Here is a 26469-nt window from a genome sequence, read left to right as displayed (position 1 = left end):
GTCTGACATTGACAGTGTGTGTGTGTGTGTGTGTGTGTTTGTGTGTGTGTGTGTGTGTGCGTGTGCATCAATCTCCCAAGCATTCCAATCTCTCACCTTCCCCTTTGTAGTTTCCCCTCTGTCTGATCCAATTGATTCAGCTCAGTGCAGACGAACCCTACGTGTGTGCTTTTGTGCGATTGTCGCGTGTTGCTCATGTGTTTTATGCGTGTGTGTGTGTGTGTGTGCGTGAGTGAAAGCAATCGGTGGCGACGTTGTTTTCCGTGTTCTTTCATGTAGAACTAAAGGTTACAAGGCAGGTCCCCTATTGATTCATGTAGCAGATAATTAAAGTCACAATAGACCCTTCAGGAAATCACTTCCTACCCTTTAACACTCTGACACACACACACACAGACACACTCACACACACTGAGAGGAGGGGATTTAAGGGAACAATCACACACAACAGCTGTTTCACTCTTCACTCGTTCACGTTAATTCGTTTACTCACTCATTCTTCACTCGGGACACAATTCTCCGTCCGAACCCCCCGAGAGAGAACGAGTCCGAACCCGAACTCACGATGCTAGAAAGTTCTTTGAGCCCGAACCCGAACCCGATGTTTTCCCAGATAACAGACACGTGCAGCGGAAGACATCGAGTTCATCGCCCAGCCAACGTGTCCAAATCCCGACCAGAACCCGAATATTCATTTCAGAATGTTTATCGGAACCCGACAGCCTTGTGCATCCACTCTCTAATCCACGCTCACAGGTCTTAGTTTTAAAACATGTCACTTTATCTTCTGCTGTTCTCCTTGTTTCTGGGATTTTAAGCTTTACATGAACAGTAGCTGACTTATTATTTGAGCCGTCTATGGAAATTCGTGTGGACATGAATCTTCTGCGTCTTTTTCATCCTGAGATACTGGAACCTTGTCTTGTTTTTGTTTTGCATCTTCATCTTTTATAACTTGAACCTGTTTCATTACAGGACATTTTCTGTGTGAATCTATTCAGCATTTATCCTCTCACACCTCCTACTCTCCAGACACACAACACACACACACACACACACACACTAATGTAAAACCTCATGCAAATCTCTAACCCTCTCACCTTGCGACACTGCTTTCTATTTATTTATTTGTGATTCTTTCAAATCGATGTCGAGCAGTGAGTTCACTGACTCACCAGCGCACGTTGTGTGTTTTTTCTGAGTTGTTCCGTCAAACAGTGTAAACGAACACGCAAAACACACACAGCGCATCCTCCATCTGCTTGTTATCCAGGCTTATTGGAGTGGCAGTAATGGCATTTAGTATTTAGTCAGTGTGTTTAGTTCGCCTCGGGTGTGTGTGTGTGTGTGTGTGTGTGTGTGTGTGTGTGTGTGCGTGTGTGTGTGTGCGTGTGTGTGAGTGCGTGCACGGAGGGAGGGGTTGGGTGCAGATGCCATATGTTGGCATATGGTTTTAAATGACTTATGTTGGCTGACAGTGGATTTAATATGAGTTAACTAAGAGACAAGATAGGGACACAAACACGCACACACACACACACACACATCCACACACACTGAGTCACTCCACCCACACACCCACTCACCCACACACCCACAGACACACACCTGTGTTTCCAGACTCTCTCAGCCAGGATTCACTCACTGACTTACACGCACACAAACACACACGTTTGATTTATATTCCTTGAATTTAGTTATTAGAATATTTAAGTTGTGAGCAGATGATTGTTTAAAATAATGAAAGGACTCAAACAGATGCACAGATAAGTCTCACTGAAGGATTTGATTTGACTCATCAGTCGGAGACTTTCGTCAAGTCGAAGCATTTTGTTTTGCAGAGAAGCTTCAGAGAGTCGAAGTTATTCTCTGTTTTTAAATCATCTCACTACATCGACTCGTGTTGGATATCAAGCGTCGACTCAATTAGTTGGTGCACATTTCGAATGTGGTGTTAGTGTTGTCTGTAAATGAAGATGGACGACATGACAGCTCCTTAAAAGCTCATCCAGGTGGCGGGAGGCAGCACGGGTCACAAACCTGCCTCCTCCATGTTAGCAAATGGGACACGGACCCTTTAGGTTTGAATTAGTTGTGTAGTTTTATATTAACTGGCTGGAACTTCATGATTTAAAGCTGAGACGACTCCTGAAGCTCAAAAACCACGGCTCCGTCAATATAAGTTGTTGTTTTATATTAATATTCACAACCGTGACATAAATAGAGTAAATTAAAAACTTACATTTGACTGTGAGGAATGAGAATGATCCTGAAATGAAAAGATTATACATCTACAGAAGTGCAGCACTGAGGTGGATGCACTCGGCTGCTTCCCACCTCTGCTGACACACAGAGAACCGCTCGACTCTGCAAGAACACACAACAGCATGTCCTCCGTTTGCTCCCACACACACACACTCACACACACACAGACACACACACACACACACACACACACACACACACACACTCACACACACTCACTTGAACACACTCAGGATCAGTAGATGTTATCTAAGTGAGCAGTAAACAGACTCTTTAGAGCCGCTCGCCTCGGGGTGCCCCCCCATCCCCCCACCCCCCCCCCACCACCACCCCCCCCCGCCCCCCGGTCTGTGACTCGTGGGTTCTGTCGCTCTGTGTTAGCCGTGGCGCAGATCAAAGGCTCTAATGGTTTCTATCGCTCCTCCAGGGGATGGAAAACGTTACATGAGAAAGACGGGATTCTGCTTAAATAAGTGTTATCAGCGCAGGATGTGTGTATTTGTGTGCGAGTGGGTAAATCCAGGGCAGAGAGTTATTTGTGTGTGTGTGTGTGTGTGTGTGTGTGTGTGTGTGTGTGTGTGTGTGTGTGTGTGTGTGTGTGTGTGTGTGTGTGTGTGTGTGTGTGGGTGTGTGTGTGTGCGTGTGTGTGTGTGAAACCAGGTTACTCTCGGCTCTCTGCTGTCTACGTGTCTGACTGGACCAGATGGGAGCTGGAGCACAAAGATCCGTTCTGAATGGATGAATTCACAATAACCCGTTTACTTATTAAAATGGATTTTTCATAGAGACGGTTAAAGCGTGCTACGTCAGCCGTCTGATCTGCTTACACACTATACAACAAAGCCTGGAGTATAAGAATATTTTAGCCTATAAGTGGAAGTGGATGGTATTTGATCTGATCACTTGAAAGTCACTCATACCCGACGGTCCCCTGATGAAAAGCACATTTTAATCCACTGCAGTTCATTTCTCTCACTTATAAATATCAGTTCCCTTATTACGCCTCATTTTTCTTGAATGTTAATCGACAAAAAAGTTGAGGAAGTGATGATCCTGATCCAGATCCACACCCACATTTAATGGATTCTTCCCCTAAACCGTTCAACACCCGCTGCCACTCGATTTCTCTGTGATCTGTTTATCAAACATAAATCTGATTAGAAATGAACAGAACGACAACAAAGCATCAAAACAAAGTGACTAATTCAATAAACTGTCGGTTTATCTGTGATCTGATCATTTTCAATTCAAGGATAAATACGAAATCAAGGTTGTGAAAATACCACAGATTCCCATTTAGCAATTTATGATCCATCTAGAGTCAAATAGTCCATAACGCACTGGATTCATTGGGGCGTGGACCCATGTGACAGCTAGGAGTGTCCAATGGGTACATGTGGGCGTGTCCTCCATCAGGCCCCACCCCTTGCTCTTCCTAATATGGTCACTTCTGCCTCCTCCATGTTAGCAGACGGGACATGGGACAAACTAACACAACAAGGTTATGTGATTTAAAAATAAATATTGATATAAATCACTTCACGTCACTTAGATGAGGTTCAAATGGGGTGGCCCTTCCCTGTGTGTGTGTGTGTGTGTCTGCGTGTGTGTGTGTGTGTGTGTCATTGTTTGTGTGTCTCTCTGTCTGTGTGTGTGTGTGTGTGTGTGTAGGCCTGATTCAGTCGTCGTATCAATATTTGATCACATTGGTAACAGGAATGTTAATTAGCAGAGATGAAGGGATTCTGCTTGTTTTGGTGACACATTAACACACATACACACACACACACACACACAGACACACACACACACACACACAGACACACACACACACTAACATATGCACACACGCCTACAGCCAAACATGAACACACATCAAATGCAGGCTGCAGATCAAAATACTGTAACAGTGTTCTGATTTTTTATTATAGAAACTTTCTGGCAGAGTGTGTGTGTTTGTGTCTGTTTGTGTGTCTGTGTGTGTGTGTGTGTGATTATGAGACACAGGGAGGTGTTGTACTGATTCTGAAAACTAGATTAGGGGCATTGACACACACGCTCGTTCACAAACACACACTCGCCTGCTGCTGTGAGCCACTTCTCCCTCTCATCCCCTGATAGTGGTTTTAAAATTGCACATCAGATATTGAATATTGATGTTGGACCCCCCCCACTCTCACACACACACACACACACACACACGCACACACACGCACATACGCCCTCGCCTGTTTATAAGTCTCTTCTAATGAGATCACTTTGATTTCTTTCCATTTCTAATGAGATCACTGAACAACGAGGGGGCAATAAAGGCTAATTATCTCAGTAGTGATTAATTCATAACAGCTATTTTCATATCTGTAAGAGAAATACTTTCTTTCAGGAATTCACCACCCACTGCTGGAGGTTGTTTTTCAATCAGACAGAAGAAAAGGATTCATTTTGTCTTTTTGGCGATTAGATTTCCCAGTCGATGTAAATCTTTCTTGAAAAGGAACAATTGAAACGAAGCCACACAAACTTCTGGTGTTGTTGCACTTTGCTACGTGGGCGGCTGCGTCTCAGAGGGAAGAGCGGGTCGTCCACCCGCCGTTCAATTCCTGTCTCCTCCAGGCCGCGTGCTGAAGTGAACCCCTTGATTCTGTCATTGTGTGGAGGAGGTGTGATAGAAAAGTGAAGCATAGAGAGGAAATCTATGAAAATGTGTAGTTTGTCTTTATATATTGTTCACTATGGGGATGTGTGGTCAGAGTTATAAAAGGAAGTTAGATTTTCTTAGTTTCATACACTAAATCGCAGGAAAATAATAGTTATAATATCGTATATAGATATATTTATATTTGTAATATGGTTATCTGTTAATGTAGATCCTCGATGCACTAAAATATTCTTTGGATTCATCGAGATCAACAAACATGTTGAAGTTTTTCTTTTATTTTGAAGATTAATTTAACAATGGACGACAAAAAGCATCATTAAGTGATTTCATGAACAGAGCAGCAACGTCCCCTCAGTCCAAATGCTTCAAAACATATTAAAATGGTTGTGTGTCAAAGCATATGTCTAATTAGGGATGTGTGTGCGTGCGTGTGTGTGTGTGTGTGTGTGTGTGTGTGTGTGTGCGTGTGTGTGTGTGTGTGTGTGTGTGTGTGTGTGTGTGTGTGTGTGTGTAGTGCTCTAGGCCAGCAGAGAAGGCTAACGCAGTGGAAAATGTGTCTTAGCTGGGCCATGAAATAACGATGAGGCTGTGACTTAATCATGTCGACACGTAGAGGATTCTCTCTCTCTCTCTCTCTCTCTCTCTCTCTCTATCTCTCTCTCTCCCTTTCTCCACCCCCCCCCCGGTGCCCTCCTCTCTTCTCTGATAAACTCTGACAGTGTCTGTCTTGCAGTGGCTCTCTCATTTCGTGCTGATAACTTCATTAGTATAATGTCGTCAACAGCAGCTCATGAAAGCTCAGATCCCTAAAACACTTAGGAATTAAAATCTTGAAGATGTGGATTTAAAAACAAGTGTTGGATAAAATACTTTAATCACAAATATGCTTAAGAAGATTCCAGTCATATTTCCAAATCTTTTTTTATGGCTTCAGCGACTTTGTAACGTGCGTTTTCGTATTTAATGGGAGGAGTTATGCAGAAACTCCCTGTGACCATGGATCAATACATCTGTACGATATGATGAGATATGTCCTTTTCTTTATTTTATCATCTGTCTCTCCTTTTCTTGTTTTTCGTCATGCGTACAAAGATCATGTCTGTTTTTCTGACAGGTTATATTTTTCCATGAATTGTCCAAATAACTGTCTTTAAGCTGATAAAATGTCCATATTCTGTTGTATTTCACGTGTCTCTTCCGTCCCCTGTCCAGGCGGCTGCACCTTCGAAGAGTCGTACAGCGGCTGCGGCTACAGCGTGTCTCTGGGAACCAATGGATTTACCTGGGAACAAGTCAACTCCTGGGAGAAACCCACCATGGACCCGGCCCTGCCGACCGGTACGAGTCTAATTTATACATTTTGAGTTTCTGCTGAAATCTTGCCAGGGTGAAGGGATGAAGCTTCAGGAGATGGATGATGTCTCACAGGGGCCTCATCTTTGTGACATTACATTTATACCTGCGCTCTTATAGACTCATCTCTTGCTGCAATCGTCTCTTGTTCTAAAACTGATTAGTTGCCAGCGTGCAATGCATCCTGGGAAACGTAGTCCTGGGGGAGGATCCACCTGCTGGAGCCTGTGTTGCTCTGGGATGGAAGGAGCCTTATGACTGGTTTCAAAGTAGCAGAATGAAAAGTTTGACGTTAATATTGTCTCACTTTCAGCTTCAGGAGGAAAAGGTTAGGAAGTTAACTTCTCTTTCTCCAGATCTATCCATCCCTCCCTCCCTCCCTCCCTCCCTCCCTCCCTCCCTCCCTCCCTCCCTCCCTCCCTCCCTCCCTCCCTCCCACCCTCCCTCCGTCCATCTGAGCTGCAGACTGATGTAACCGAGGAGACAGATTGTGACGTGACGGGTTTCTCTTTCTCCGCCTCTCAAACGGCAAATGGCAATCACATGTCCCGTCGCTCCGTCTTATTCTCCTGCACGCTCTCTATATGTCTGTCTCTCTTACACACACACACACACACTGGCACAAACACACACACACACACACACATATGCACACATACGCTTGTCTCCTCCATTTCTCTCCGTATGTCTCAGTCACTTTCTTCTCCTTTCTTCACTACATTATCTTGACTGTTACGAGTCTTTATCACAAAGTGTTTAACCGAAGCAGCATCGAGATTCACAGTTCTGTAAATTGTTTAAGAACCCGAGTGTAAATCTATAAATCTATAAATCTATTTGTTTTTTAATGTATCTTTATAATTAACAGTCTGAACCAGGCTTCATGTGTTTGTTCCATAAGTTTCATCTGATCTGGTTACTTTTGGTTTCACATTGTAATTTAGGAAATAGAGAATTTTGTCTGACATACGTGTCATCACCTACGTGGGCGGAGTCTACCTGTACTGGACCCTGATTGGTTTGTCGACAGCGTCTGACGTGGGCGTGTTGTCAGTTGAGGGCGAAGTAATGTTTCTGTTTGACCGGAGAAAAGGAAACGTCCAATGAACGTCAAATATATGGTCGGAGGTGAAGACTGCAGCTGCTTCTTCTTCTTCTTCTTCTATTGGTTAATTCTGTCTCTACTTCCTGTGATTGGTCCAAAAGTCCAAACTCTCCATCAAAGTGTTTTCACTGCAAAGCAACAGAACTCTGGTTCAGTTTGATCCAGACCTGGAACTCCTTCTCCTGCTCTGAGGAACTGTTCACACCTGATGTTCAGATTCAGACTGAAGTGAAGAGTCTGAAGATCTGGATCAAACTGAGTAGTTACACACGTTTCACTGAGTGTTTTGTCACTTATGGATTTGAAACAGGAGATGCAAACCTGACCATGTTCGTGTTAATGTTCCTTTCGACTCCCGGGTTTTCAAATCACCACAGAGAACTTCATTACATCCATCTCTTCTACTTGTCCATAACCATTAATCATGCTCATATTACACCCAACGATCCAATAACCCTCTCCCCGTTTCTTTATTATATATTATCTCTCGGTCGAGTCAATTATCGTGCTCATACATCATCATCATCATCACCCCCCCCCCACCCTCTATCTTTCCCCATCATTGTCTCTGACGTGTGAGAGGTGTTGGTGAGACAGATCCGTCAGCCTCCGCTCACCGACCGAGATCCTGCACCGCTCTCTCTCTCTCTCCCTCTCTCTCTCTCTCTCTCTCTCTCTCTCTCTCTCTCTCCCTCTCTCTCTCTCTCTCTCTCTCTCTCTCTCTCTCTCTCTCTCTCTCTCTGCACACACGTCTCATGTCAGTCTCATCTATCGCCCTGGTGGTGCTTGTCAGTGGTGATCTCCATCACGGCCTGTGAGCTCTCCTCATCACAGGCAGCTTATCGACCGCCCGCTGGCCTGACAGCTGCAGATCTGATAAAGCAGGACGAGAACAAATTGTCTGTCAGACTCTCGCACTTTGTCCTTTTTTTTTTTACCCCTGATGTTGAGTCTGCTGCTCGTACCGGACCTCGGCCGTTTAAATTAAAGCATCAACACAGAACTATAAATAACTGGTTCTCTGTCGGACTAAATCAAACGTTGGAAGTTGATTAAATGACACAGGTGGTTGACGGACAGGCTGATCAGTTTGGGATCAGCATAAATAACATTTTACCGGATCATTGTGGTGAAGAGGGAGCTCAGCCGAGAAGGCAAAGCTTTCTACCAGTCGATCTACGTTTCGGATCCTCAGGAACTCTGGGCTGTGATCAAAGGACTGAGATGACAGACACAAATCACTTTTTGGCTTCAGCACGGAGACACAGAGGGGCCGGTTGAGGGGGTCCGGACATCTGATCAGGATTCCTCCTTGCCGTCTTTCATTGGAGGTTTTGCTGGACACAACAAACTGGGATTAAACCCAGAACCTGTTATCCTGTGACCTTGGATAATAGTCCAGGCAAAGTAGCGTTTTCCGACAGACTAATTGTAAAAGAATTTTTTTCAGCATAGATCATTTCTATGAGGTGTCCAGAACAACAAACTAAAAGTCCTAAGAAATGCTAGTTGAGGAAATATGTTTAATTCTCATCAATGTGTTCCAATAAGGCAAGCACATGAGCTCCACACTTATTGAATATGTCCTAATTTGCATAGGCAAACACCATTCATATGTATTACAAATACATACATAAATTCATTTTCAAAGAAACTTGTAATACAAAAAATGTTACGTTTCATGGTTACTTTCATTGTGTAAAGTTTTATTTTGATTGGAGTAAAGGAAAAAAAATAGTCTTTTTGGGGTGTATTGTTGCCGGGCCTTATTGGCACACATTGAACATATTTCCTCAACTAGGATTTCTTCGGACTTTTAGTATGTTGTTCTGGACACCTCATAGAAATAATCTATGCTGAAAAAAATTATTTTACAATTACTTCTATTTTTGGCTCCAAAATGGGCTACTTTGCCTGGACTATAAGTGGAAGAGCTCAAAATACAGAAAATGTGAAAGAACATCTGATTAAAGATGTAAGATGTCTTCTTTAGCTTTTCACCAGGGCTCAGTCACAATGGAACAACTTGTGGAAAACCCAGATGTTTGGAGATGTAAGAAATATGATGTTCGATCACAAGAAGATTTAGGGAGAACAAAAGCAGAAAAGGACACTGCTCCTGTCTGGAGGAAGAGTTGAGCTTAGAAACTGGAAACTCCAGTTTGTCTTCCTGCAACAATCAAGTTGGACCATTATTACAATTCATTAGAGATCTATTGTCTTAAAAACGTGTTCTGTAGCTGTAAAACCAACACGGTTCGGAAAGAGGTTCTTCAGAAATCCGAGTTCCGAGGAGTCGAGGTTCATCGGCAGACGAACAAGTTGAGGCTCAATTTAAATGTTGGTATATTTTTATAGAGTACGCATCAATATTCATAAATGTTTGGTTCCCCGGTGACTTCAAGCTCCGTGTTGCCTCAAAGCTTTTTAAAAGTGTTAGATCTCTGCCACCAGCGTGGGAACATCAGGGTGAATCTGAGCCTCTTGCTTTTGTCTCGTTTCCTCCCGACATCGACACAGCGATCGGATAATCCTCTGTCGCGCCTCACCTCCATGATATTGATGAGGTTGACACAGTTGTCAGAGAGCGTCTCACCCACTCTCCACCAGATTGGATCGGCGCCATCGCTCTCGGCATCTCTCTCTCCCCCCCGTCTCACCTCCATTGAGACATCATTGTCATATAGTCCATGTCCCTGACAGCCTATCGATCTCAGGCATCATTGGATCGGAAGGGCAGGTTGGTTAAGTTCCTCCCTCATCATCTCTGTATTGATGTTGTAATGATGTAATTTAACACACACACACACACACACACACCTGACGACTCCAAGATGTGAATTAACCTTCTACTGATACCTTCATATTGACATAATCCATCCTGCAATCAGGAAAACATCTTTTCCTGCATCCCGCTGTTGTGTAACCTCGTCAGAAATACACACTTAGATCTGAGGAGCATGATGCAAATCAACACACTGGACGGCAACAGAGATATTTTATCATTCATCGTGTTTCACATGATGGATAAAGGGTCATTTTGCTGCTTTTAGCTACGAAAAAAAGACACGTCCATTTCAAACGATCCAACCGTCACTGCTCACACGCCTTCATGCGTCTTTTACGCTAACAATGATGTGCAGCATTGTATCCACTAGAGGGCAGTGCAGAGTCGAGACTTTCTGACAACAATGAGGGTTCGAGGAGGTTGTGGTAACGTTTCCTCTTCAGAAAGAAGTAAGACATGTAGATGTCTGTGGTTTCTTTCTAGTTGTATATTTTTTTACGTTGAGACTTCCCGCTTTTGCTGTAACGTAGCCTATAGGAGGTCATGTGTGTGAGAATGTACGGGATCTTAAGATGGAAGGAAGTATATTCTAGAAAAGAAAGTAGTTATAGGCTGCAGAGCTTGACTGACACGCGGACACATGCACACTTCTACTGTTGTTATCCGAGCTCTTACCGGCATTTTTCAGAATGACAAAAAACATGAGCCATAAAAGAAGAGGAAGAAAAAAAAAGTAAATTGATTTCACTGTCAATCTTTCCACAAACCTTCAAATCTCCAAAAGAATAGAGGCTTCTAGGGCTTTTAGTTCTCCTGTGCTCATAGTCTGGCCCTAAACACACAGACACACACACACACACACAGACAGACACACACACACACACACACACACACATCTCATACCTCATAATCAAACATCAAACTTCAAAGCCAGTCGATGTTTTCAGCAACTATCAACACGGCCACAATCTGAGACGTGGAAAATGATCAGAGGGAGAAGGAGGAGAGGAGGGGGGGGGGGGTGTACAGTGAAGATGGAGAGACACACAGAGAAAGAGAGAGAGGGAGAAGGAGGATAATTGAGAGATATGTGATAACTAGGGCTGGGCAAGTTAACTCGTTTCAATGGAGTTAACTCAAGTTATGAGTTAACTCGATTAATTATTTTATCTCTATTTTAACTCAAGTTATGAGTTAACTCGATTAATTATTTTATCTCGCATTCACTCAGGTTTGATTATTTATTGTTTTATTGTGAAAGTCAGGCTTTTATTTTGTGAAAGTCTGTTGCTGACTGCTGCAGAACAGGAAAAAAGAAAATAATTGGCGGATAAACAATCGAGTTAACTTGAGTTAACTTGATTAAAACAAGTTAACTTGCCCAGCCCTAGTGATAACACTGGAAAACAGGAGAAAAATCCTCACATCTGTATAATTGAGCCTCATCAGAGGAAAGTGTGTGTTTCTCTTTGCTTAACACGTTGTGCGAGTGTGTGTCTGCGGACGCACATTAATATGATGTAAAATAACAGAGCGACCGGATGTCGAAATCAAAACCAAGCAACGGAAAGATAAACGTTTCATTCATGAAGATGGAAAGAGGACGACAAAGGTGAAGCAGTTTATCATGAAGCAGATTTAAAGAGCGTTCGGAAATATTAGAAAACATGAAGAAGGGAGACGGAAATAGAGATTCTAGAGAACGCCCACGGAGGGAAAGTGTTGGTCGCTATTGACACAAGTCACCGGAGAGGCCCCCCCCCCCCGCACTCACCGAGCAAGATAAAGAAAAGCAAAAGGGACACGGTGCTTCACAAAGGCCGAGAGACGAGCATCCAGAGAGAGAGATGAGGGCGGAAGACAGGGAGAACAGGAACCGGAGAAAGAAAGAAGGAGACGAGCACAGACGGACACAAAGGAACAAAGACACGTCGTTAATGACTCGCTTTACTTTCAGTTACTCGCCAGTTTGTTCCAAAAAGCAATTTCCAGACCCGACACGTGGAATGTTTTTAAGGTTTTTGTTGTATTGTCGTTTATTTAAAGATCTGTGGGACGGAAAGAGTTTTCAAATCATCACACAGAAACCCACCTTGGATTTGTTAGTGAATCATCGAGTTGTTTCTTCTTCTCCTTCAGATTCAGTTCTGAAACTCTGGAGTTTTACTTCTGCACATTTCCAAGGAATCAGAGGTTAAGCAACATATCACTGTAAAGCTCTGCGTGAGCTCCACTGGACGAAGAAGAGAGACAATCCTGTTAAATGATGTTCTACACTGCATCCTGAAACCGTCTTGTTATGTTGTTTTAATTTGCCACGACTAGGGTTGCAAAATTCAGGGAATTTTCAAAGTTGGAAACTTTCCATGGGAATTAACAGGAATAAACGGGAATATACGGGAATTAACGGGAATTAACAGGAATAAACTGGAAATGTTGTGGGTAATTTATACTAACTGTATTTACCTTGTCATATACAGACATAAATATAAACATTTTGTTGTGTCATAGGCTGATTTGAGCCCTGAGGAAACTTTGGGCACTTGACTATATGCTTCTGCATCGTTGTGTCATTCTTAACATAGGTCTTTGCACAGTATTTGCAAATGTACACAGCCTTTCCTTCTACATTGGATGGGGTGAAATGTCTCCACACATGAGAGAGTGCACGTGTCATTGTTCTGTAGAATAAGATGAGACAAAAGTTTGTACAAAAACACTAATACAATGCCAGAGATATAAATAGTTAGCCAAACAATTGGAATCGTCTGTAAAAATATTTTACAATTGATGGATAAATGAATGTAAATAGTCTAGATGAACAAATGAACAATCCTCAATCAGCATGCTCATATATTTTATCAGTAATATCATGGAAACTTACCTGACTAGTCCTTCACTCTACAGCAGGCCTCAATAGCCCTGCTGTAGAGTGAAGCATGCTGGGAGTTATCTGTGCATGTGATGGAAGAATGCACAGTGGAGGCTTGAAACTCAACGTTCCATACATCTTTAAAATAGAGTTTTGAATGATGTTTTTATTGCTCAGCCTTTAATTTGCATAGTTTTGTTTTTTTCAAAATTCCCAAAATTCCCGAGCTTAATATTCCCGTGGAAAGTTACAGAAGCAGAGAGAGGCCGAGGGGCTCAGGTGGAGACGGACAGAGACGTGATTCTCTCACGGCGGAGGACAAATCACGAGACGAATAGAAATCCTTCGTTCTTTCTTTTGTGAGCAGCTCTACGTCCCTTTCTTTCGTTAGTCCTCCGCGTCTCTGTGCGTCCTCCTGTTGTCTCCTTCTCGTTGTCGCCTGCATTGTGTGTTTGGACGATATCTCTGAGTTCTATTAACAGGGTGTTAAGAACTAAAATGGCAGTTTTGCGTCTGCTTGAAGTCAAACAGTGACGTGTTGGAGCGCTGACAGACCATCCGTGTCTTCTCTCTCTGTGAATCTGAACCGACGAGCAGTTAATGATCCCCCGAGGGAAACTGAGACGAGGACACAGATAATAAGAAGAAGAAGAGGAGGAAGAAGAAAAACATTATTTAAGAGCAATTACAAGAGAAGAAAACACGGTGTTAGAAGTAACAGATAAAAGAGAAGAAGGTCGGCAGATAAAAGGTTTGTTATTTATTCACAGAATCACGAGTATGAAAGGGAACAGGTTTTGTTTTTTAGTTTCCAGTGTGATCACATTACTAGATTGAGACTTTAAAAGAAGTAATATTTTGAGCAGAAGGGTTAAATGTGCATTAACTTTTAATATTGTTTTAGTCTCATTGAGTTTCAAAGATCTATAGTTTAAGATGTTAACTGTTGAACACGTGTAGAATTGTGTGAATAACATTTGCTGGGAAGCTCTGTTAAGAAAAGTTACACAAAAGCTAAAGTTTAAACTTTATAGCTGGAAAAGTTTTGCCGCATCCCTACAGAACAATTAATGGGAAATCGGTTTAGTAGATTTTCAGAAATCCACACAGCAAAATCTGTAGTGTTGTTTTTTCAGTGTTAATATTTTTGAGTTGGTGGGTGTTGATTTTGGACTGAGTTAGATTCACTTCAGGTGGAGTTGATCATAAAATATGGGAGGAGCCATGTTCCTCTCTCGGCCGCACCCAATGAACCATAACAAAATCCCTCGGCTCTCTTTATCAAGACAGGTGTGAGACTAACCCTCGTTCTCATTTTAGTGTTAAAAATACACTTTAATGTGTCATAAAATAATGCTATGTATGTTAAAAATTAACTCTCATAGTGAAAAAGTTGAATTAACACTCCCGATTTTGCTGTGCAGCCGACAGGCAAACCAAATAAATTCAATCAATACCGAAGATGGTGACCACAGATTCCTGGATTCGCCAAAATCTAACGAGTTCTTTATTTTCCCTCTTTCCCACAACTGTGGAATTGGGACTGGATTCAAATGAATATTCCGCTGGATTCAAACAATCTTTCATGGTTATCTTTGCAAGTTTTCAAACTTAAATGTATGAGCGTTTTACCGGCAGCGGTCGCCATCTTGATTCACTTTGTCCGTCAGTAAAGAATTCAGGCATTTCTTTCAACCTCTTCGTTTATAGCCGGGGTCCTGAACATACTACAGAACTACGTCACATGGAGAAATGGAAAAACACTTCCTCTTCCTCACGCCCACATCACAGGGGTGTGACCTCGCCCGTCGGAGGTTCAGTGAAATGTGCAGCGTCAGCATCTAGAAGCAATTAGCACGTGTGTCTGGTTTCCATGAAGCTCGTCCTCAGAGTCGTCCGACCTCGGAGCTGAAGAGGATGGAATCCATTCATCCTGCAGACACGAGCCAGATGTTAGACTCTGTCACTGGGTCGTTCTGAAGGCCTGAGGCTGAGGAGGCAAACCAAAGATACAGATGTGAAGCTCCTGATGAGTCAGTCGATCGCCCCGGTCGGATCCTCGCTCCCTCTCTCCGCCACCTGTGCTCTTCTGAGAATCTCACACCAGGAAGTCGTTCATTCTCCTATTTTTCACTTCTTCTCCGTGAGATTTCTTTTTCCTCTTTGGCGTTTTGAAGCCTTTTCAAAGTGTCGACAGCCGAATGGAATGTACAGCTTCTCTCCTCCTTCTCCTCCCGGAGGTTTGAGGTTATTGTAAAGATACCCAGAGCTGTGTGTGTGTGTGTGTGTGTTTGTTTGTGTGTGTGTGTTTGTTGTAGCCTGTCATTTGCACTGTTGATGTGTTGATGTTTGCACTGACTGACAGACCCGGAGCCGAGCCGTGTTGCAGAGAGAAGCCTCCCAGCGTTGCCTGTCTCTTCTCTCTACCACTTCTATTCTATTCTTCTTCTTCTTCTTCTTCTCCTTCTCTCCACACCTCCCCCCCCCCCGCCAACACTCGCTCCTGCTGAAGCGTCTTTGTCCTAAATTTGCCTCTCAGTTTCCATCCATGTTATTTTCTTCAGATTTGACAGCTTGACAGAAAAGTATGTTTGAACTGCGGTGAACGTCTGGAGTTGTATTTTGACATTTCTCTCGTATCTGCGTGTTTTCATCTTGTGTGTGTGTGTGTGTGTGTGAGTGTGTGTGTGTGTGTGTGTGTGTGTGTGTGTCTGCTCGTCAGCGCTGCTTCTTATGTTTCCTTCGAGAGGCTGAAAACAAATCAGCACTAATCAGAGCGCGCCTCGCCGTTCAGTTGTGACACATACTTAGACTGACACACACACACACACACACACACACACTCACACACACACACACACACACACACACACACACACACACACACTCACACACACGCTATCATGCCTTGTTTAAACTGCCACCAGTAATAGACTCGTGAATTATAGCGTGTCAGAGCAGTATTGTGTGCGTTTGTGTGTGTGTGTGTGTGTGTGTGTGTTTGTCAAGTAGCGGCTGACGGGTCCAGAGGTTAAACATCCCGTCCGCTCTCCTGGTCGGCGCCGGTGATTGGAGGACCCTTGTCGGGGCTGACTTGATTGCATTTGTGATTTGTGGGCGGGCGAGCGGGCGGGCGAAGCGGCGCCGGCGGGCGGGTGGTATGACAAATGGCGCCTGAGGAATATTAACACGTTGACAGGCTGACAGACAGCTGCTGGTTAAACCCCCCCCACGGTTTGATTCCCTCCTCTGCATTCTCTCAGTGTCAGCGGATCGCTGCGGGTTCGAGTCTTTGAAAAGACGTCACGCTGCTCCGACTCGATGTCAACCGCCTCGATGAGTGGAGATAAGATTATACATATAAAAACATATACAAAAGAACATGTTAAATCAACTGTGTTTGTTTTTCTATATATTCATTCTTTTACTTCTCTAACAAGGATGTGAAAAGCAAACTGACGACTTGATGAATCTGATCGGAGAAGAACAAACACGCCTCTTTTAAATTCAAGATAAAACAATATGCTGATGATCCTCTGTTTTATGTCCTTGAAAGTCCCCGAGTGAGAGCTCCTGTCACCGCTCAGATCTCAGTCGTATTAATCTTGGAATGAAATGTCACCTCTCTTCCATTTCTCACAACTTTATTCTTCTGCAAACTTTTTTCTTCCACCGGCTAAATAAAGGCAAGTTTAAGAGGGTTCTTAAATTTTAAACAGCACTTTCCTTTATAGGACGAATGAGGGTGATTTAGAACCGGGGCCTTAGTGCAGCTGTCAGTCTGTCAGAGTGAAGCCATTAGAGGGGGGGGGGGGGGGGGGGAGATGGAGATGGATGGATTACCTGACTGGTGAAATCCCTTTGTTACTCCGACTGCAGCAGATAGAGCCGTCAGCGACAGACGGGAGATAAGAGAGCAACGAGATGAAGGGAAGGAGAAGGAAAGGAAGGAGAGGGAGTGGAGGAGAGAGGAAAGAGAGAGAGAGAGAGAGAGAGGGGGGGGTGGATGAGTAGTTAGGCTGAATAGATTGTTTCTATATATGGAAAAGAACAGGTACGTCAGGGGAGTGATGGAGAAATGAGATCATCACTGAGATGAAAGGAATCAGGAATTTGACAAATGGGTCATTTAACTTTATCTTATACAACTTTTCTCTCCATGTGTGTGTGTGTGCTTCCGATGTTTGAGATCAACACAAACCCGGAAGGAAGTCTCACACACACACACACACACCATGCATGTGGAGACTTACAGCTTTTCCATAGAAACACACACGTAACACGCCTCCATGCTATTTATCAGCAGGAGCAATAAATGCCTGTTTTTAAGACCAAGCCACCGTATAAAAGCCTGGGATCACAGCAGTAATGGCTCCCTGTAGGCCAGTGATAACTCTCTGTGTGGTTATATGTGAGCGTGTGTGTGTGTGTGTGTGTGTGTATGTGTGAGAGCAAGAGAGAGAGAGAGAGAGAGAGGGTGACGTAAACTGACAAACACAAAGAGAAAGGCAATAAGGTCTGAGAATGACCGACGACCGGGAAGAAAGGCGGCGTGGGAGAAGGAACCAAGACGTCATCGCCTTCGTTTACGTGTTTCTTTCCTCGTCTGCGGTTCCATTACATTACACACACACACACACCCACACACACACACACACACACACACACACACACACACACACACACACACACACACACACACACACACAGCTGCCGGCTCCATGTTGTCCAACGTGCCTTTCTCAGCTCCCGACCAACGGTGTCTTCTTCACTCGTGCCTGTGAAACACACTCACACACCACAAGGTTCTTCTTCTTCTTCTTCTTCTTCTTCTTCTTCTTCTTCTTCTTCTTCTTCTTCTTCTTCTTCTTCTTCTTCTTCTTCTTCTTCTTCTTCTTCTTCTTCTTCTTCTTCTTCTTCTTCTTCTTCTTCTTCTTCTTCTTCTTCTTCTTCTTCTTCGCTAAGGTCGACTCAGATCTGCTTGAATGAAAAGTCTTGAAGACAAACGCGTCTCTGCGGTCTTGATTTCTCGTTTTTAGATTTTAGACCTAAAGGAGAATTTTATTTGAACATCAAGTTTCATTTTAACTTCCTGGACAAATAACTTGCCTCTTATAGCTTTTGCAATAGTGGGCCAATCAAGAGATAACAATAACAATAAGCGCTGATCTTGTGGCCGATCTCCTGTAGAGAAAGTCGGACACTGATCTTGTTCTTCGTGAAGATAAAAGCAGCATCGACACTTCGAACCCAGCTCTGTGTCTGTCACGGGTTCGATTCCCGTCCGTGTTTTCCCGATCCGTCAGTAACGAGCTTCCACTGAGTGAGCAGCAGCTTTGAAATGACTCAACTTTATGAAATGCAGTTTTTTAGGAATGCAATGTTCCCTAAAAGGCCCGAGAAGTGATCCTACGCATGTGAGGATGCATGGCAGAGGCTTCATGAAAACATTATGAAAATTGCATCAGTGCAACAGATCTCAGATACAGATGTAAACACAAGGTCACATGGGCACGAGCGTGAGAAAACATATGTAGGGAGGCGTGAAAGTGGAATTCATATGCAGACGCAGCGACGGGTTATTGTTATTGTTTATTTATGAATCTGTGAAGACAGTGAACCTGGATGAAGGAAGAATAAACAAGTAATAAGTGAACACGGAGTTTCATTTCCACCTTCGGGCCGAAAGGAAAAGCTTCAATCAAAATGTTGTAGTACACAAGGTTATGCACAAAATGGCCGATGCTTGATGTTTATTTCATGTTTCCGTCATAAATAAATTATTATATTATTTATACATCCTTAAAAGTGATTGGAAAGGTCATAAATAAGATGTTACAAAAGGTAGCAATGGAAAGCAAAGTATGTAAAATGCCCCTGTTATAGATTCTGGTGATTTCTTTTACATTGATATATAATGTAACTGGGTCACATGACCAGATTTAGTAAGAGACGGATGGACTGTTGCATTGTGGGTCAGAATTAATGTGGATGCAGAGGAATGGCAGTTTCTAAACGACCTGATTCTGGTCCCAGAGGTTGTTTGTTGGTTTGTCTGCATGAAAACTACCAAACAGATTCTGTAGTTTTTGCAGAAATAAACATGAAGGTAAACACTTCTTCCCTCCTTCCCTTCCATTTGTGCGTCGGTGTGACCATTGTTGCCATAGTGTGAGGTTGTGTACATGTACGAGTGGCGCCTGGAACCGAGCACTTCCTGTTGGACTCATTCATCACGTGTTAAGTTTGTGGTTTTGTGTAGTTTTCCACTTAGAGTAAGTAAAGGCTGTTTGCCTTTGTAATTTGATTTGTCTAATTTGTGTGAGAAATGGAAGCAAGTGTGTGTGTGTCTGTGTGTGTGTGTGTTGTCCCTCTCTCTCTCTCCTCTCTCTCTCTCTCTCTCTCTCTCTCTCTCTCTCTCTCTCTCTCTCTCTCTCTCTCTCTCTCTCTCTCTCTCTCTCTCTCTCTCTCTCTCAGCAGGACTTCTCAACTGAGGCTTGAGGAGGTAAATAACCAGGATGTGGAAATGCAGAAGTCATTAAAAAGCCAATTACCACAGGTTCAGTGCTGGAGGGAGAAGATCAGGTTGTAGTGGAGAGCAATTGTGAAGTCAGTGATATATAGAAACCAAATACCTGTGTGTGTGTGTGTGTGTGTCTGTGCGTGTGTGTGTGTGTGTGTGTGTGTGTGTGTGTGTGTGTGTGTGTGTGTGTGTGTGTGTGTGTGTGTGTCTGTATGTTGAGATTTGCACCTTAGCATATTTTCTGGATCATTTTTTGTGTATGTGTGATCTACTGTGCACAAGCCTGCTCATGTGAAGGCCACTTTGTGTGTCCATGTGTGTGTGTGTGTGTGTGTGTGTGTTGATCACCGCTCAATGAGAAATGGAAGTTTAATTCACTGTATCGTAAATCTGTGTTGTAGGGAACATTATTAAACTTTATTACCATTTCTCATGTTCACTTTACACTCTGAGTGTATCTATCACTGACTAAATACACAAACACACACATACACACACACACACAGACACACACACACACACACACTATTATCCACTGGTAATTACCTCTGGACTCCGGAGACACAGGGACAGATCACACAATCACACACCTCAGATCAACACACGCTACGCGGAACTTCAGAATCTCGTCATGGGGCCAAAGTCTCACACACACACACACACACACACACACACACACACACACACACACATTGATGTAAGGGACACCTAAGGGCACAAGACGACCTCCCATCCATTGTCTCAGTGTCACTGGTCACATGTTTGCTCTTCGATCTCCTATAGGTCAAACCGCCCCTGACCCGAGCAGCCGGGGCTTTTGGGATTTAGAGTTCCCACGGGTCAAATCTCATGCAGGGCTTTAATGTGTGGGTTCACTTGCGTGTGCACGTGTGTGTCTGTGTGTGTGTGTGTGTGTGTTTGTGTGGCTGGGTATTGATGAGCTGTCTATGAGGAAACCGAGAGTCTGTCCCTGGAGGACTGATCAATAACGCCAGTCTCCTTGTCTTCACCACCTTATTAGCAAAGATTAGAGCAGCTTCACAACAGCCTGCAGGCATGTGTGTGTGTGTATGTGTGTGTGTCTCTGTGTGTGTGTGTGTGTGTGTGTCTGTGTGTGTGTGTGTGTGTATGTGTGAGTGAGAGACGCACTCCATCCAGCCTGTCTTTATTTACAGCAGAACAGACTCCACAGCTCCAGGGTCCAAACAGACTGTGTGGATAAAGAACAATGTGTCTCCACTTCCTCCCACTGTCCAGAAACTCAAGCCAAATATTCAGGATCATGGTTCTCTCCTTGTTTTTTTATCTCTCTGATGAATCCAGAAACCTAGACACCTCGAGGACGGTTCATCTTATCGGTTTCACACTTATCAAGTGTATCGCTGAGGGACTGAGAAAGTGCAGGGATGAATTTGCCCACGATTTAGACGCCAGATACTTTCAATTTGAATAAGCTCTGAGGCGATGCTCTGTGTTAGGCGCGGCCGGGACTCAGGTCACAACAACAACAACAACAACAACAGATTCTCCAGTTCAGCTTCAGTGAACTTTGATTAAACAGGTTGTTGTGCAGCAGCTCATTCCAAACAGAAACGTGTAGATCGGACACTTTGGTAAACATCATACAACTCATTAAAACCTTAAATGACCGAAACCATCTAAATATACTTCAATATGTACTTGTATGTGTATATATATGTACATACTTGGGTTTTTAATTTAAATACTATTGCCTTTTGATATTTCTTTATTCTCTTGTCCATCTCAGCCTGACTTGTTCTGCTGCTGTTACAACTGGATTTCTTCCCTTATCTTGAAGTGCTCTTTGACTTTGTAGCTTGGTCTGTGTCCCGTCTGTGAACATGGAGGAGGTGGTGTTTATGAACTATACTGCCGTGTGTTGTTGTTCATCTTGTTGTACAGTCCATGGGATGTGCACACAATCACATTGTGTCTTTTTGTATTTATATTGGGTTGAGGAGCATCTACATTTAATCCTCCTGACCTAAAAAAATAAGATAATTTGTTGTTTCCTCCCAAAACGATCCAAGTGGTGTTTTATTCCAGTGTGAGATTCTGGTGTGAGTCGTGTTTAATGGGGTTGTGTTGTTGTGCGTTTGGCTGAACAAATTAGCTCGACTCACTGGAAAAACTGTGAAACAAAAGAAGAATGTTTGAGCTGAGAAACTGAATCTAAACCTGCACGGCTGCTTCTAAACCATTAAGAAAAAAACAGTTTGAGCACTTTGAGAAGAAGCTTCCATCTCCATCCTGCACGCCAGCCTAGCCAGACACCAGTGTGTGTGTGTGTGTGTGTATGTGAACAAAATAACTCAACAATGCATCGATGGTTTTTCACCAAACTTGATGGGATTATTACTTCACCGGGTTTCTCCACGTGAGTCCTTTCCGGAGGTGATCCGTCATCGTCAACAAAAATATGGTCAAAAAAACACTTTTTCAAAGACGTCTCCTCAAACAATACAGATTATTCAACGTTAATCGATGACATATGATCAGTGACGTCATGAAGGAGCTACATATAAATCATAGTTAATAAGAAAATTTCCATCGCTGCCGATCGGAGCCGGAGTCGATGGAACCCTTCATGTCTTCATGTGACTGGGGACAGAAAGACGATTGGATCCGTTCACACTGAAGACAACAGCCAGGTGTTAATGAGAGTTATCATGTTTCAGTGGAATATCTGATGAGTTATGGAATGTAATTCATAACACGGCACTTTGGTAAATACTCTGAAAATCCACTTCCATTGTTCCCGTCACGGTTCAGCCACGTTTCCTAAAGACACAGAGTTTGTTGCGGGAGAAAAATGTGACAGAGAAGTAAGAAGAGGTAGAAAAAGCCACAGGAGTTGGCGTGATAGACGTTTCCAGGCCACATGTGGACGCACCCCCCCCCCACCCCCCCCCCCTTTCCTCCCTCCCCTTGTCCAAATGACAAATGTAAACCTCTGAGACGCTGGAGGAACAGCGAGAGAGCCTCGCTCAGGGCTCGGAGGAGGACGAGTTAATCCAAGAGACGACAGACACAAAACGCCCGATGAGGAGAATGAAAGAGAGACTTAAGAGAGGGAGAGGAGAGGAGACCCCAGGGAGACGTGTCGGCTGTGAACATCTCGCCTCCAAGTCGTGTTTCACCAGAAGATCCGGGGACGTAATTGATCTGTTAAAGAGCGATTTAGTCGGCGTCTCTCTCTCTCTCTCTCTCTCTCTCTCTCTCCGCTCTGCTGCTCAAACTCCTTTCATTCCCTAAAAAACCTCAAAACGCTGTTGTTTTTGTTAAAAAAAAAAAAAAAAAAAGAAAGTTTGTTCTGGAGCTTATGTAGATAAAGTTTCTTTTCTTCTTTCTTCTCCAGGCGGCTGAGGAGTTTTTTGTCATTTCATAGAGATGGAGATAAGATGTGAGACATTTTTCTCTGCGTGCTCGGGTACAAGCGGAGCTAAATCCTCTTTGTTATGTTTTGGATTCTTTTATTCCAAAACGACTGCAAACCTCAGGTGGAGCGGACCCTTCGCCCTCCCAACCTCAGACATTTGCCGTGTGATTGTGTTGTTTCTTTTCTAAACTCCTCCCCCTTTGCCTCCAGGTATTTGCAACACGTCCAAAATTTGTTTTTTCTGTGTTTTGCACAAATGAAAAGAGACGACCTCAATGTAAACCAATGGGACTGCATTGTAATGGAATGGAAGCTCTTTGATGAGGATTGTGAGGAATGACAAAGTGCAGACACACACACACACACACACACACGCACACACACACACTCAGACACACACCATCTGCTCCATTTGCTGTAATAGAGGTAAATTAATTCGAGCCTTTAAAAGCCTTTTTCTTTGGGCTCATATTGGAGGTGAATGTTGAGGTGTCTGTGTTTATAAGCCAAGGATGATGGAGGGAGAGGGAGTGGGGAGGGGGGGTGAGGAGAAGGAGAGATCATAGCTGAAGGAAAGAGGGATGGAGGGATTATAGGATGCGTGGAGAGACGAGAGGAGGAGGAGGAGGAGGAGGAGGGTGGGAGGTGTGGACAGTGAGACGCTCAGACAGATGAATGAATGAGTCGTTCTGATCTGACAATTATTGATTTGTCACTCTTTCACATTATCACAAGATTCATAGACACAAGCTGAGAGATGGGGGGGGGGGGTGCGAGAAGTGTGAATAGAGGAGGTTGTTTACGTGATCCTCTTGAGTCACAGAGAAATATCAACAAAACCTTTTATTACCTATAAGGTAAATTATGAATAAATGAAATGAATGGATATTGATTTAATGCAGCACGTTGAACTGGACGAGTGACTGTGAAAAGGCCTCAGAGGACGAGAGGGATGAAGGGATGAGAAGATGGATGATGAGGGTGAAGAGACAGAGAGGAAACGAATGAGTGTGTGTCTGTGTGTGTGTGTGTGTGTGTGTGTGTGTGTGTGTGTGTGTGTGTGTGTGTGTGTGTGTGTGTGTGTGTGTGTGTGTGTACGTAGATTACACACCTGTGTGGACTATAGAGGTCTTTATCCTTCAGCTTTATTTGGATGGGTACACCCAGTGTGTGTGTGTGTGTGTGTGTGTGTGTGTGTGTGTGTGTGTGTGTGTGTGTGTGATGACGACAACGCAGGCCCATTACCCATTGAGGACACACAACATATGGGTTCCAGGACTTGTGCGTCTGTGTGTGTGTGTGTGTGTGTGTGTGTCCTCAGAGACAATTGTATGCACTAAATGTGTGAAATGGACCAGAGAGCAATATGGTGTTTCATGATGAAGATTGTAAAGATGATGAAGATGAAGATGAGCCCTTCACACAACAACACAGTGTTTTGTCGTCCATGGGTCACGTCTGCTCCACAGCTGACACGCTTGTTATTGTTCTCCCCCCCCCTCTGTCCCTCCCCTCCACCTCTCCACCTCTCCACCTCTCCACCTCTCCACCTCTCCTCCTCTCCTCCCGTCTTCGTCTCTCACGTCCTCCACTCAGCTGTCACTCATTTATTAAGAAGAACTATACACAATTCACGAAACCTTTCATCTTCTTCTTGTCGTTTCGGTTTCTCGTTAATCCCCAGACCTCTCTCTCTCCTTCCCTCCCTCTCTCCCTCCCTCCCTCCCTTATTCTCTCTATCCTTAACGTGTCTGTGAAGTTAAGAACATTTGAAACAAGCTGGTGTTGCTGATGGAGCCGGCACGTCACAGGATGAAGTAGAGAGGAGGTGATGGTTGTGTGTCTGTGTGTGTGTCTGTGTGTGTGTCTCCTCAGGGCCCCTTCAACTGTGTGGAAGTCCCTGTGTGTGTCTGTGTGTGTGTGTGTGTGTGTGTGCACTCTCTTGTTTTTAACTAGCATCCCACGCACAACCAGTTCTTTGCTCCTGTAAAGGGACCCAGTTAACTCCCATCTCCTCCCACAGACACACACACACACACAATCCCAGTGACACATTTACACAATAATAAAAAAACACACAATACCCTCGTGGTTTGATGCTGATTTCTTGTTCCCCTTTAATAAGGTTAACACTTTGCTGCCTTCTTTTAAACACGTATATATTAAAAAAACTTGTAATATCAATGAAACATGTGGTTTTTCTCTTTTTGTGTTTAACTTCTACACAAAGTAGAAAGAATCAGATTCTGGATTCCGTCTCTGACACAAACCGGATGGAGGAAGTTGTTTTTCAGAACTTAAGGAGATAAAGATGTTGATAAGGAGACAAGCTGCTGGATAACGACTTCAAACATGTCGTGTTTATCTCGTTCATCGAGATCAATGAGACGAACTTTGACCGGATCCATTATTTCCTTCTTTACTCTACGGAGTTTTAAAAAAAACAAACGGCAGAAGCAGCTCTTTTTCTTCCATCGCATCAAACGCACAACAATTACTTTCAAAGTGTTCAAATCTGTGTTTTTTTATGCCACAGATTAATCTCGTTATCTCAAAAAACAAAACGCCGGCAGATAATTAATTACGAGACTTTAACGAGACAGGAAGTCAGACGCCGACTCAGGCTTTGATTTCAACGTTTATCTGCAGATTTGTGTGTGTGTGTCTGACTGCGAGTGTGAGTATGTGTTCTTTGTGTGTGTTGGTGTTGACTGTCTGGTCTGTATTACTATCGATTTGTGCGACCCACCTTTTGTATTGATTTGTGAAAACCCCTCTATTAACCAGGATTTCTCATTTCTCTCTCTCTCACACGTCTGAGGAATAAATATCTCACTTGTGTGTTTCTCAACATTTCTATCACTTCAACACTTTTTAAAGCTTTTGCAGCTCAAACAACTTTTATTTCTTTGCTTTTAATAGTTCAGCTTTTTCTTACAAATCACGAGCCTTGAATCTGAAGTTCCAGATTCTGATCTTTGAGATTCAGAAGAGACGTCAAACGATCGTCAACAGGTCACATCATCTGATGTCGGGGGAAACCTTTTAATATTTGTCATAATCCAAGAATTAAACCAAGTTCTATAAAAAAAAATTAAAAAATATTTACATATCAGGCAAGACTATAGTTTTTTTTGTGGTAGTTTACTTTTGTTGAGGGATCAAAGCAGCATGACACTAACTGTAATATGATACAAATACAATTTCATTGATTCAATGAAATAAATCAAAATTACAGATTAAAAATACTAAAAATACTTTCTGCTTGAAGTACTTTTGAGGTACTTCTTCGAGAGCCAGTATAGTTTCAACTATTAACAAATATATGGCAAAAATATAAAGAATTTCCATTTCCATAAGGAAACGTAATGTTGTCTGAGTTACATTTTATTTTCAACGTAATAAAAGCTGAATTGAATCAGAAATGTTCCAACACAATATTCCATCAATCTGTTGTGTCTACAGCATAAATTAGATTACATTTTTGTGTTTACATTATTTTTA

General features: G+C 43.2%; 1 protein-coding gene across 1 annotated transcript in view; it reads left to right on the top strand.

The window, feature by feature from the left end:
• The first annotated feature begins 5920 nt into the window (after positions 1 to 5920).
• Positions 5921 to 26469, top strand: part of ptprt (protein tyrosine phosphatase receptor type T) — a 247061-nt gene continuing 226512 nt past the window's right edge. Inside the window, exons 1-2 of the mRNA XM_061070022.1 lie at positions 5921 to 5936; positions 6137 to 6262. Coding sequence (XP_060926005.1) covers positions 5921 to 5936; positions 6137 to 6262 — 142 coding nt within the window. The remainder of the gene's footprint in view (positions 5937 to 6136; positions 6263 to 26469) is intronic.

This window comes from Limanda limanda, chromosome 4 (assembly GCF_963576545.1).
Source record: "Limanda limanda chromosome 4, fLimLim1.1, whole genome shotgun sequence".
Taxonomy (NCBI): domain Eukaryota; kingdom Metazoa; phylum Chordata; class Actinopteri; order Pleuronectiformes; family Pleuronectidae; genus Limanda; species Limanda limanda.
The sequence above is the reverse complement of the archived record's forward strand: the minus strand, read 5'-3'. Positions and strand labels throughout refer to the sequence as shown.